Raw genomic sequence first — 14,420 nt, 5'->3', positions numbered from 1 at the left:
AACCCACCTCCAAGTGAACATTATTAATCAATCTTTTTAGCCAAAAAGTCAAAGTAACCACAGTAGCCTTAAGCCTCTATGCGGACCAGAAAAAAAAACAAAAAAAAAAAACAAATAAAGTTGAAGACTGTCTAAAATCCTTAGTGGCTTGGAGATAAAATTGCAAAGCTCTAACTACATTCAGATTATGTGGAAAGGGTTTTTGTTAACTATTGGGTATTATTTTAAAATTATACTTAAAACCCCCACAAAAAGTCTTCTCCTGGGCCGTTTACGATCAGTTGTAGAGCTCCTACTAAGAACACGGCCCTGGCCTATGCTCTCCAGTGAAGCCACGAGGGAGTTGATTCCTTAGATCAATCATTAGGCTGCAACTATCTGCCTGTTGAGATCAACGATGCCTGTTGCCGCACAAATTAACAACCCCCAGGCAACCGAGTGATTCCAATTAAACGCCACTAGTCTCCGAGGAGCTGACCTAGCATTACTAAGTGGAGGTAAAGTCTTGCACAACTTTATCAAAGAGACTACAACACCACTACGGATTATGGCTGATGTTAATAAATGGAAAACAGAAGTAACCTTGCTGATCCAGCGGCACTTCCTAAAGCTAGAATCCCTGATATTCAATGTAGTCTAAGAGTACCCTAAGCGAGGAACACCGAAATACGGTGTCAGCTATAGAGGTAGAGAAGCATGGTTCTTTAGGTGGAGCAGAGGCCTTGAATGTTTGCCTGGAACCGCAAGCCTTGGAATTTGTCATGGCTTCATATACGCCTACAGAACAAACTGCTTTACAGGCTCCGGAGCTTTGAGAGCTTATTTGGGTACCGCGATACCCAGCTAGTTATCAGATTGCTGCCACAAGATCTGACATAGAGAATTCTAGACACCTTGGAACTCTTGGTTGGAGCCCTGATATCGAGAATACCATCCTGCAACGGAGAGACAAGCTGAGGGCTATGCTAAACCTTACCAACTGGCAGGATCAGAACTGGTCTTGGAATTCAGTGTGGATTGCTGGATTCTGACTGTGGAAACCAAGTTCCATGAAGAAAGACTGGATGACCGCTGTTGTGTCCTCAGCTAAGAGAGTGATAGGCTAAACCCTTTTTATGTTTAGAGACCTGCTCCTTCAGCATGTCCCAATGAAGCAGTTTTATAGATGCCACTGTTGAAATTATGAATATTGACAAATATATTAGATTTGACGAGGGTCATAAACTGAGTTTCTTGTTTAGTATATACTTACATGCTCAATATGTATATGTTGGTGAGACCTACTAGATTATATCCTGCTTATAGTTCTGTCTCTCTTCTAGATAGATCAACCTGTGCTGGTTTTAGTCCAGTTTTGTATTATATACAGTTTCAGATTTAATTTTTGAAGATGGTTTAATGTCTAATGGTTTTGCACTGGTTATGTTCCTTTTATATGATTTACAGTATTAACTTATATAAGTCTTCTGGACTCCCACTACCTCCCATTATATTGGGAAACTACATCTACAAGTATTGGCTTGTTATTGAGTATCCCCTCACAATTTTCCACAGCTCATTCAGCTACGTACCCCATATATATATATGTTCTGGTCTGAGGAAGGGGTCTAAGGACTCCGAAACGTTACCACAATTAATTTTTTTTAATATAAAATCCAGCGAGTGCAGTCCTTTGTTGGAATTGACTGTGAATACTACTGACTTGGCACCCTGGTTGATGACTGAAAGATATTGTGAGTGCAGATACACATGGAGGATATATATATATATATATATATATACACACACACATATATATATATATATATATATATATATATATATATATATATATATATATATATATACATACACACACCTGTACGGTATTAAATAGAACACAAACAATGTATAATGTGCTTCACATAGAGCCATGTAAGTATGAAGCAATGTTAGCACTTCCCTTCAGGTGCTCGCTGACAGCCCCGGCTCTCCCGGTTCTCGGAGCTTGATAAATGGGCCTCAATGTGGTAGGCACACAAACTGGTTATACTCACAAGATTGCAGTTAAAATAAGCTTTTTTTAAAAAATCATCACAAAGGTGTCTTCAGGTGCAGCTTCAGGTTTTATTTAAAATACAGCTTAACGCGTTTCAGCTAAAAGAAGCCTTTATCAAGAGCATAACAATTTCTGGAACAAACGGTTTACTCTTACCTGCCTACAAGATATGTTCCAGTTAATGCGAGGTCCATATATATTCTTATTTACATATCTGCTCCCAATCAGTTTAGAACCATACTACTTTTCTATAAGTACTTGTCATCTACACTATAAAATTATTTCCATTCCCTTACTACCTCTCCGCCCCCCCCCCCCGACATAGTTTACTTTGTAAACATCGGAAAATGCATCCGTTGAATATTCTCTGACCCCAAGTAGTACTTCTACTTGGTTTATCATAGAAGCATCTGACTAACACCGGTTTCCCAAGTGATTTGACTACCCATAGTAAATATATACAGCTGTAAAAGTAACCACTACTCCAGTCCAGATGCTGAGGATATAGGTTAGTTGAAAAGTAGTTCCTATTTTGCCTTAGCATTACCCTCACGCATCATAGAATGGACTCCCCCAGTAATTACATAAGATAAGTGACAGACTGAACAACTTACAAGGAATATTATACATGCTTATATTTATTTTCATATATCACCTGGTAACGCTAAAGTTTTATCATAGTGTGCTTCCCTCATTTTACACTTACCCCCCTTACCCCCCTCCCCCGAAAAATAAGGTTCACCATCTGAGACACAAGAATGATCTCCTTCTATTAACTGCCTACTCTACTTCCATCTTCTACATTATTGAGAGGTCCAAGAGTGGCCTCAGGAACCATTTAGTAGGTATACCGGTTGACAGGCAAACAATGTATATACTCAATTAGCATTTGTCATATACAGGGAGTGCAGAATTATTAGGCAAATTAGTATTTTGACCACATCATCCTCTTTATGCATGTTGTCTTACTCCAAGCTGTATAGGCTCGAAAGCCTACTACCAATTAAGCATATTAGGTGATGTGCATCTCTGTAATGAGAAGGGGTGTGGTCTAATGACATCAACACCCTATATCAGGTGTGCATAATTATTAGGCAACTTCCTTTCCTTTGGCAAAATGGGTCAAAAGAAGGACTTGACAGGCTCAGAAAAGTCAAAAATAGTGAGATATCTTGCAGAGGGATGCAGCACTCTTAAAATTGCAAAGCTTCTGAAGCGTGATCATCGAACAATCAAGCGTTTCATTCAAAATAGTCAACAGGGTCGCAAGAAGCGTGTGGAAAAACCAAGGCGCAAAATAACTGCCCATGAACTGAGAAAAGTCAAGCGTGCAGCTGCCAAGATGCCACTTGCCACCAGTTTGGCCATATTTCAGAGCTGCAACATCACTGGAGTGCCCAAAAGCACAAGGTGTGCAATACTCAGAGACATGGCCAAGGTAAGAAAGGCTGAAAGACGACCACCACTGAACAAGACACACAAGCTGAAACGTCAAGACTGGGCCAAGAAATATCTCAAGACTGATTTTTCTAAGGTTTTATGGACTGATGAAATGAGAGTGAGTCTTGATGGGCCAGATGGATGGGCCCGTGGCTGGATTGGTAAAGGGCAGAGAGCTCCAGTCCGACTCAGACGCCAGCAAGGTGGAGGTGGAGTACTGGTTTGGGCTGGTATCATCAAAGATGAGCTTGTGGGGCCTTTTCGGGTTGAGGATGGAGTCAAGCTCAACTCCCAGTCCTACTGCCAGTTTCTGGAAGACACCTTCTTCAAGCAGTGGTACAGGAAGAAGTCTGCATCCTTCAAGAAAAACATGATTTTCATGCAGGACAATGCTCCATCACACGCGTCCAAGTACTCCACAGCGTGGCTGGCAAGAAAGGGTATAAAGGAAGAAAATCTAATGACATGGCCTCCTTGTTCACCTGATCTGAAACCCATTGAGAACCTGTGGTCCATCATCAAATGTGAGATTTACAAGGAGTGAAAACAGTACACCTCTCTGAACAGTGTCTGGGAGGCTGTGGTTGCTGCTGCACGCAATGTTGATGGTGAACAGATCAAAACACTGACAGAATCCATGGATGGCAGGCTTTTGAGTGTCCTTGCAAAGAAAGGTGGCTATATTGGTCACTGATTTGTTTTTGTTTTGTTTTTGAATGTCAGAAATGTATATTTGTGAATGTTGAGATGTTATATTGGTTTCACTGGTAAAAATAAATAATTGAAATGGGTATATATTTGTTTTTTGTTAAGTTGCCTAATAATTATGCACAGTTGTAGTCACCTGCACACACAGATATCCCCCTAAAATAGCTATAACTAAAAACAAACTAAAAACTACTTCCAAAACTATTCAGCTTTGATATTAATGAGTTTTTTGGGTTCATTGAGAACATGGTTGTTGTTGAATAATAAAATTAATCCTCAAAAATACAACTTGCCTAATAATTCTGCACTCCCTGTACATATGTAATGTTCATCCTTTTGGACCTATATTTGCTATAATTTGTAGCTCTCAAAGTTTAATGTATGCCACTTACTGACAAACTGTTTGTATGCCTTGACTTGAACCTCAATAACAATTATTTAAACAAAAAACAAACAAAAAAACTATTGTACAAGGGAAATCATGTGGAACTCATCACTTCAATCTATCAATCTTTTTATTAAAATTCCACTTTTAAGAAAGAAAAAAAACAAAACTGGGTCCTTGGAACCGCCTTGCTCTGATGAAACACCAAATAATGAGACACACAAAAAATGCAGAAATTACCGAAAACCTTCTGGTTGACTAACCTTTCCAAGGCAAAAGCCGAATATCCAGATTATATATAGGTTCAAAGGCTTACCTTGCAATACTCTCAAATCTAAATTGAGACTCCATGGATGAGAAACTGGTTAAACCACTTGTCTAACCCTGATAAAAGCCTGCACAAAAGTTTGGATGTCTGGCAAGCTAGCAGGCTTTTCAAGGCTGAAATCTGACCCTTCAAGGAGCTGACTTTTCAAGGAGCTAGTCTGACCTCTGGTTAATTTTTGAAGCTTGCGGTAGCAATAACCAGCCACTTGTAACGGCTTGTTATTTATTGTGCGCCCATAAACAAGCCAATTCGCCTTTTTACGGGCACACAAATTAGTGCTCCACGTGTAAACTAGCACTATATGTTTCAGCCATACCCATTGCTAACAAGTTAATAAGATCCAGTACATAGCCATGAAATCTCAACAGACAAACAGGACTGTACTGAAAAGCTCAGGATGCCAGTTTGTGAAATTTCTGCCCTGCTAGATCTGCCCCAGTCAACTGTAAGTGCTATTATTGTGAAGTGAAAGCATATAGGAGCAAAAATAGCTCAGCCATGTAGTGGTTCACTATACAGAGTGAGACTGCTGAGTGCTGAAGCACGTAGCTTGTTAAAAAAAAATAAAAAATTGCTTATCTGTTGAATCACTCACTACACAGTTACAAACTACATTTAGAAGCAACATCAGCACAAGACCTGTGCATTTGGGAGCTTCATGAATAAGGTTTCCATGACTAATCAATATTCACAGCGCAAAGCCATGGCTGGAGTGGTGTAAAGCATGCCACCACTGAGCTCTGAAGAAGTGGAAACATTTTCTTTTGAGTGATGAATCACGCTTCACTATCTGACACTCTGATAGAAGAATCTGGGTGTGGTGGATACCAGGACACTACCTACCGGAATGCATAGTACCTACTGTAAGGTTTGGTGGGAGAGGAATAATGGTCTGGAGCTAGGCCCCTTAGCTCTGAGTGAAGCATCATCTTAATGCTATAAAATTCAAAGACATTTTAGACAATTGTGTGCTTCCAACCTTTTGGAAAGAGTTTGGTAAAGACCCTTTCCTGTTTAGCATGTGTCCTGTGCACAAAGTGAGGTCCATGAACATATTATCTGACAAGCCACATATTTTAAGTCTTCAAACCCACTGAACACCTTTGGAATTAATATAAATGCTGATTGTGAGCCAAAACTTCTTATTTAACAGTAGTGCCTGACCTCACAAATGTTTTTTTGGATGAATAGGCACAAATTCCCACAGACACATTTCAAAATCTTAGGTAAAAACCTTCCCAGAAGAGCGGTGGCTGTTATAGTTGCAAAATGGAAGGGGGGCAAGTACATAGGCAACAAAGATAACGTATAAACATAATATGACGACTCATGTTTTAGTCAATTAATATTTTGATAGATTACATTTTCTACAAAACCATATTTAGTATCTGGTGATGGTAAACGAAAAACACTCCTTTTTTTTTTTTTACTATAGCTATGGAATCAGAGAGTAAGCAATATACAACAAACCTAGAAGCTTTTTAGTGTTAGCTTGAGATGGTTGTCCCATATCCAAACTCATTGACTTCCTGGTTCTGGGGCTGACTTGCCCCACTGTTGGGTAGCTTGCAGCCAAAAGCACACCAGATCCCTTTGGAGACAACCATGGCTGAGTTTCCTTTAATGTTCTGTAATAAAAAAATAAAAATCAATATTTAAAAACACAAATGCTTGCCATCTAACAAATATAACAGTACAATTTCTGGGACTGGTGTATAATGTTTGGTAACCTATAGGAAATCACACGGAACTTCAGTTATGTATAAATAGAAAAAAGTTAGTTATCAAATGTTTTATTTATTTTTCTACTATCAATCAATACTGTAATTTTCTACATTCAGTCGACTAAGATCAAAGTGGCAGCACAATGTGATAATGTGAGTAGTAGTAACAATGACTATGTAGGCAAGAGCACTTGCTCAACATTTAACCTCTGCAACTTAGCTTATCATAGTAGACATCAAGGGCATGATCACATGTTGCGTAAACACATGCCGCCTGTAAATTCACCTTGCACATCGGGTGAATCAAATAACACACGCCGCCATATGATATACTGGCGTAAGTAGGACAAACTGGCGAGTTTCAGAAATATGCGCAACTACACATTTCTGGCGTAATTTATGCCAGTATATTGCAAGTTAAAAATAGTCGGTTTTTTTATGTTGAATTCAAACGTAAAAATCATCTCAGAAACTGCAAGGGAAACATGGTAAGTAATCAGGTTGTGCCGTTTGTGATTGGTTGGTACCTGTTTGACACACTTGCAGAGGGTGGATACTGGTTTAATTTATTAAGTGGCCATGCAAGGGTTAAATGTTTGATACATGTGTCTAAAATGTATGCGAGAGCGCATGCTTTAGGTATTTGTTCAGCCTTCCAGGGACTAACGCTGCTTTTTTTACTGTGCGCAAGGGTTGCTGTATCTGCCTATGTGTGGCTAGCTGAAACTGGAGTAAAATACATCCATTGTGCGCGTGTAAGTCCATGCGCTGCCTTTGTGATACCGACTGCCGACGCCAGTTCTATGTTAGTCTATGGGAGTAAAAAATGCAAATGACGTGTAAAATCTATGCGCGTAACTTGTGTGCTGCGCCAGCTTTGTGATTGCGCGATTTGAGGAAAAAATGTCAACGCTGGTTTTTGAGCACATCGCTAAGTATGTGATCGAGGTCCAAGCTTATGAGAAAAAAAGATACTAATATAAAAAGAAACTTATGCTTCCCTGATAAATTAATTTATTTAATGATAGCCCTCAAGTTTTCACATGGGAAATTACACACAAGTCCACAAGGAGGTGGCGAAAACAACAATACCAGAATTTTAAACCCCCCCCCACTCTCCCAGAAAGCATCAATCTAACATATAGCCAAGTTGAGGAGGAAAAAAAGAAAAGCAGGGAAGGACAAAGAGATAAGCATTAATTCTGTTTTCTTTAATAAGATAGTGAGAGTACATGAGGCATCATATGATATTAGGGGGCGGGCGGAAGAGACAGGTAAGGTAGGTGTGTACGGCCCGCAGTACTTTCCTGCTAAAACCAACCACAGAGGAGGAAAAAAAAATAAAACTTAGTAAGTATACATAGAAGACCAGGTGGTCTAAAGAGGCCTTATTACGAAAGACCCAAAAAACATAATTTATGTAAGAACTTACCTGATAAATTAATTTCTTTCATATTAGCAAGAGTCCATGAGCTAGTGACGTATGGGATATACATTCCTACCAGGAGGGGCAAAGTTTCCCAAACCTCAAAATGCCTATAAATACACCCCTCACCACACCCACAAATCAGTTTAACGTATAGCCAAGAAGTGGGGTGATAAGAAAAAAGTGCGAAAGCATAAAAAATAAGGAATTGGAATAATTGTGCTTTATACAAAAAAATCATAACCACCACAAAAGGGTGGGCCTCATGGACTCTTGCTAATATGAAAGAAATGAATTTATCAGGTAAGTTCTTACATAAATTATGTTTTCTTTCATGTAATTAGCAAGAGTCCATGAGCTAGTGATGTATGGGATAATGACTACTCAAGATGTGGATCTTCCACGCAAGAGTCACTAGAGAGGGAGGGATAAAATAAAGACAGCCAATTCCGCTGAAAATAATCCACACCCAAAATAAAGTTAAAATCTTATAATGAAAATTAAACTGAAATTATAAGCAGAAGAAACAAACTGAAACAGCTGCCTGAAGTACTTTTCTACCAAAAACTGCTTCAGAAGAAGAAAACACATCAAAATGGTAGAATTTAGTAAAAGTATGCAAAGAAGACCAAGTGGCTGCTTTGCAAATCTGATCAACTGAAGCTTCATTCCTATACGCCCAGGAAGTAGAAACTGACCTAGTAGAATGAGCTGTAATCCTTTGAGGCAGAGTTTTACCCGACTCGACATAGGCATGATGAAACAAAGATTTTAACCAAGATGCCAAAGAAATGGCAGAAGCCTTCTGACCTTTCCTAGAACCGGAAAAGATAACAAATAGACCAGAAGTCTTTCGGAAATCCTTAGTAGCTTCAACATAATATTTCAAAGCTCTAACTACATCCAAAGAATGCAACAAGTTTTCCTTAGAATTCTTAGGATTAGGACACAATGAAGGAACCACAATTTCTCTACTAATGTTGTTAGAATTCACAACCTTAGGTAAAAATTTAAAAGAAGTTCGCAACACCGCCTTATCCTGATGAAAAATCAGAAAAGGAGACTCACAAGAAAGAGCAGATAATTCAGAAACTCTTCTAGCAGAAGAGATGGCCAAAAGAAACAAAACTTTCCAAGAAAGTAATTTAATGTCCAGCGAATGCATAGGTTCAAACGGAGGAGCTTGAAGAGCCCCCAGAACCAAATTCAAACTCCAAGGAGGAGAGATTGACTTAATAACAGGTTTTATACGAGCCAAAGCTTGTACAAAACAATGAATATCAGGCAGACTAGCAATCTTTCTGTGAAAAAGAACAGAAAGAGCAGAGATTTGACCTTTCAAGGAACTTGCAGACAAACCTTATCCAAACCATCCTGAAGAAACTGTAAAATTCTAGGAATTCTAAAAGAATGCCAAGAAAAATGATGAGAAAAACACCAAGAAATGAAAATCTTCCAGACAATAATATATCTTCCTAGATACAGTTTTACGAGCCTGTAACATAGTATTAATCACAGAGTCAGAGAAACCTCTATGATTGAGAATCAAGCGTTCAATCTCCATACCTTCAAATTTAAGGATTTGAGAACCTGATGGAAAAAAGGACCTTGCGATAGAAGGTCTGGTCTTAACGGAAGAGTCCACGGTTGGCAAGTGGCCATCCGGACAAGATCCGCATACCAAAACCTGTGAGGCCATGCTGGAGCCACCAGCAGAATAAACGAACGTTCCTTTAGAATCTTGGAAAAAGAACTATAGGCGGAAAGATATAAGCAGGATGATACTTCCAAGGAAGTGACAATGCATCCACTGCTTCCGCCTGAGGATCCCTGGATCTGGACAGATACCTGGGAAGCTTCTTGTTTAGATGAGAAGTCATCAGATCTATTTCTGGAAGTCCCCATATTTGAACAATCTGAAGAAATACCTCTGGGTGAAGAAACCATTCGCCCGGATGTAGTGTTTGGCGACTGAGATAATCCGCTTCCCAATTGTCTATACCTGGGATATGAACCGCAGAAATTAGACAGGAGCTGGATTCCGCCCATACAAGTATTCGAGAGACTTCTTTCATAGCCAGAGGACTGTGAGTTCCTCCTTGATGATTGACATATGCCACGGTTGTGACATCGTCCGTCTAGAAACAAATGAACGACTCTCTCTTTAGAAGAGGCCACGACTGAAGAGCTCTGAAAATTGCACGGAGTTCCAAAAATGTTGATTGGTAATCTCACCTCCTGAGATTCCCAAACCCCTTGTGCTGTCAGAAACCCCCATACAGCTCCCCAACCTGTCAGATTTGCATCTGTTGAGATCACAGTCTAGGTTGGAGGAACAAAAAGAAGCCCCCTGAACTAAACGATGGTGATCTGTCCACCACGTCAGAGAGTGTCGAACAATCGGTTTTAAAGATATTAATTGAGATATCTTTGTATAATCCCTGCACCACTGGTTCAGCATACAGAGCTGAAGAGGTCGCATGTGAAAACGAGCAAAGGGAATCGCGTCCAATGCAGCAGTCATAAGACCTAGAATTTCCATGCATAAGTTTACCGAAGGAAATGATTGAGACTGAAGGTTTCGATAAGCTGAAACCAATTTCAGACGCCTCTTGTCCGTCAGAGACAGAATCAAGAACACTGAATCTATCAGGAAACCTAAAAAAGGTTACCCTTGTCTGAGGAATCAAACAAACTTTTTGGTAAATTGATCCTCCAACCATGTTCTTGAAGAAACAACACTTATAAAAGACTGGAAAGGTTCTTTCTAGAGAAAATGAGCAAAGGGAATTGAATCCAATGCTGTGGCCATAAGACCTAAAACTTCTATGCATATATAGCAACTGAAGGAAATAATAGAGACTAAAGGTACCGATAGACGGAACCCAATAACATTATCCCTTGTCTGATAGAGACAAGGACAGTGACACAAACTATCTGGAAACCTAAAAAAGGTGACCCTTGTGTGAGGAATCAAGAGCTTTAGAAAAGAAGATCCTCTAACTATGTCCTGAAGAGTAAGTGAATCATATGAGATTCCGCATCCTCAGAAAATAATCTGAATGAAAACAGAAAAATGAAACTATGCATTTATTGTATCTAATGAAAACAAATAATGCTATCAAAGACCATAAAAAGGCAACATAGTTTGAATAAAACTCCAAAACCCGGTTCCTCAAAAGAAACTGGAAGAAATACCCCAGAAGATTCCAGGTCTGAGCAGCGCTTGAACCCCATGGGTGCCCAGCCATGCTTCAACAGTACCCAAAATATATAGGACAGAAACACAGTTAAAGAAAGTGTTAGCCTTGCTGGAATAAAATCAAAGAAATTTGGACAAAATAAATTTCAAAGAAGCCTTAACCTGCCCCTTACCAGCCAAGCTGGAATACGGCACGTACATCGCAAAATTAGGGAGCTGATTTCGAACTCCAATTATAGACATGTTACTTGGGAAAGAACTCAGGAATTCGTTCCTTAATAAGAACAACCAAACTAGTATAAGCTTAAAGTTTTAGTCTTAGAACTCAACCTTGAAGCCCAGAGTAACAGTTAAGAATTGAATCCAATTATAAAACAAATAATTGATTATCTTAGAACAAAGGAAATATGGATTTTCTTTTCTTTTTTTTTAAATCACAAAATTCTTCTAGCTAAAAAAGTTAGACATAGATTAACCCTCATATGCGAAAATATTCAATAAAATGAAGACACAAATGAAATTATTAGCATGATAGTCCAGTTTAAAGGACCAGCCAATACAGTGGACTTGCATAATCAATAAATGCAAAACAACAAGACAAATGCAACAGCACCTAGTCTAGTAAATGTTGTCCCTTTAACAATGCTAAAATAAATCATAATCTGATACTCGATCTTAAAGTAAACAGAGAAAATGAAGCAATTGCAATATCCAAATAAATCACAGGACCAAGAAAAGTACCTGAAACTAAATAATTTTTCATAAATAAGATACAACTATCTAAAGGAAAATAAATACTATTTTGCTATAGAAACAATAGCATAATTAGTAGAATTAGAGATAGCTCCAATAAATTGGAGAACCCTCCAAATTGAGTTTAACTGCTGGCAAAGAATATAGTTTAAAAACCTTTGAAGAAGGAATAAAAGAAAATTCTCAGCCTATTCCATTCCCTAGTATAGGGAATTGGAAAGAAATAGGCAGAAATAATGTCAGCTAGTCTTAAAGGACTAGTTACCTTAATATCCAAAATAATCAACACCTTTTCAACAAAGAACAAATGTACTTTAATAATTGAAAAATAATAAAAAAGTAGATTTGTTAGTGTCAATATCTGATGAAGAAAATTTCTGAAAAAAACATCATCAGAGAAGGATAAATCAGTATGTTGTTGGTCATTTGAAACTTCAAAAATTAAAAAAGAAGTGAAAAAGACCTACAAATTTTATTAGAAGGCACGAAGTCAGACAAAGCCTTTAACATAGAATCAGAAAAATATTTCTTATAAGTCTTCTAAATATTTCTTGTAAGAAAAGAAAATATATAAAGCATAAATACTAATGGATTCCGCATGTAAAAGTATAACATAATATCTTATTACAAACCATAGCTAAAGATAAACATTTATAACATTTAAAATAAATGAACTTAGCTTTGGTAGAACTGAAACTCAGTTAAGCGTTTTTCCAAAAGTGGCTTCTGATTCAGAGTCCATTTGAGACATCTTGCAATATGTAATAGAAAAAACAACATATAAAGCAAAATTGATCAAATTCCTTAAATGACAGTTTCAGGAATGGGAAAAAAAATGCCAATGAACAAGCTTCTAGCAACCAGAAGCAATAAATAATGAGACTTAAATATTGTGGAGACAACCACGCTCGAATTTGTTAGCGCCAAAAAAGCCGCCCACATTATTTGGCGCCTAAATGCTTTTGGCGCCAAAAATGGCGCCACATCCGGTAACGCCGACATTTTTCGGCGCAAAAACGTCAAAAAAATGACGCAACTTCCGGCGACACGTATGACGCCGGAAATGACAAGAAAATTTTTGCGCCAAGAATGACGCAATAAAATGAAGCATTTTCAGCCCCCGCGAGCCTAACAGCCCACAGGAAAAAAAAAGTCAAATTTTAAGGTAAGAAAAAATTGAATTATTCATATGCATTATCCCAAATATGAAACTGACCGTCTGAAAATAAGGAACGTTGAACATCCTGAATCAAGGCAAATAAATGTTTAAACACATATATTTAGAACTTTATATAAAAGTGCCCAACCATAGCTTAGAGTGTCACAGAAAATAAGACTTACTTACCCCAGGACACTCATCTACATGTAGTAGAAAGCCAAACCAGTACTGAAACGAGAATCAGTAGAGGTAATGGTATATATAAGAGTATATCGTCGATCTGAAAAGGGAGGTAAGAGATGAATCTCTACGACCGATAACAGAGAAACTATGAAATAGACCCCGTAGAAGGAGATCATTGAATTCAAATAGGCAATACTCTCTTCACATCCCTCTGACATTCACTGCACGCTGAGAGGAAAACCGGGCTCCAACCTGCTGCGGAGCACATATCAACGTAGAATCTAGCACAAACTTACTTCACCACCTCCACAGGAGGCAAAGTTTGTAAAACTGATTTGTGGGTGTGGTGAGGGGTGTATTTATAGGCATTTTGAGGTTTGGGAAACTTTGCCCCTCCTGGTAGGAATGTATATCCCATACGTCACTAGCTCATGGACTCTTGCTAATTACATGAAAGAAAGAAGCAATTGCTCTAGTGGAATGTGCAGTAATACATGAACAAAATATGGAAGCAGAGTGTGCTGAAGTTTAGCACGTGCCTGGTGAAGGTTATCTTTTTGTTGGTCTGTCATGATTGGGACACAGATTCTATGATCAAGACTAGGAGGGACACTCCAAAGATCTTAGTAAATATCCTGAGAACTATGGCAAAGCCAAAACGTAAAAACCACAAAATCATAACGCTTGTTTAGAATAGCAAATCTAAATAACTTTACACATTCTGTGTAAATAGGTATATGAAAATCAACGTCTTTTAAATCAAAAGGTAGACATATATTGTCCCTCTTGCACTAAAGAAAACAGCCTTGAACTTCTGGGACCAAACAAAGGGTACACCTGGTTTGTTCAATTCCTGAGTTACCAGTTCAGTAACTGAATCAGGTACTGGGAAATTAAATGAGTGCTTAGGAACAGGCTTAAAGAACTTCAATATCTTTTTAGCAGATGGTTTGTCAGGAGTCGGAGAACCCTCTGCTTCTAAAGCCTTTAAAACTTCCTGCTATAAGGCATAAATGTGCTCTAGCCTGAAATTGCCGGACATGTTCTCTCCCAAAGTTCTAGAGAGGGGCAGGG

The 14,420-nt window shown here is 38.5% G+C and overlaps 1 protein-coding gene across 7 annotated transcripts in view; it reads right to left on the bottom strand.

Annotated features, from left to right (window-relative positions):
* Positions 1-14,420, bottom strand: part of NF1 (neurofibromin 1) — a 1,508,106-nt gene that overhangs the window by 211,617 nt on the left and 1,282,069 nt on the right. For all 7 annotated transcript variants that reach the window (XM_053707520.1, XM_053707522.1, XM_053707523.1 and 4 more), the window contains one exon: positions 6,370-6,527. In XM_053707520.1, the coding sequence (XP_053563495.1) occupies positions 6,370-6,527 (158 nt within the window). The remainder of the gene's footprint in view (positions 1-6,369; positions 6,528-14,420) is intronic.

The sequence above is a fragment of the Bombina bombina genome, chromosome 3, assembly GCF_027579735.1.
Source record: "Bombina bombina isolate aBomBom1 chromosome 3, aBomBom1.pri, whole genome shotgun sequence".
In the NCBI taxonomy this organism is placed as follows: domain Eukaryota; kingdom Metazoa; phylum Chordata; class Amphibia; order Anura; family Bombinatoridae; genus Bombina; species Bombina bombina.
This window is presented reverse-complemented; position numbering and strand designations above follow the sequence as displayed.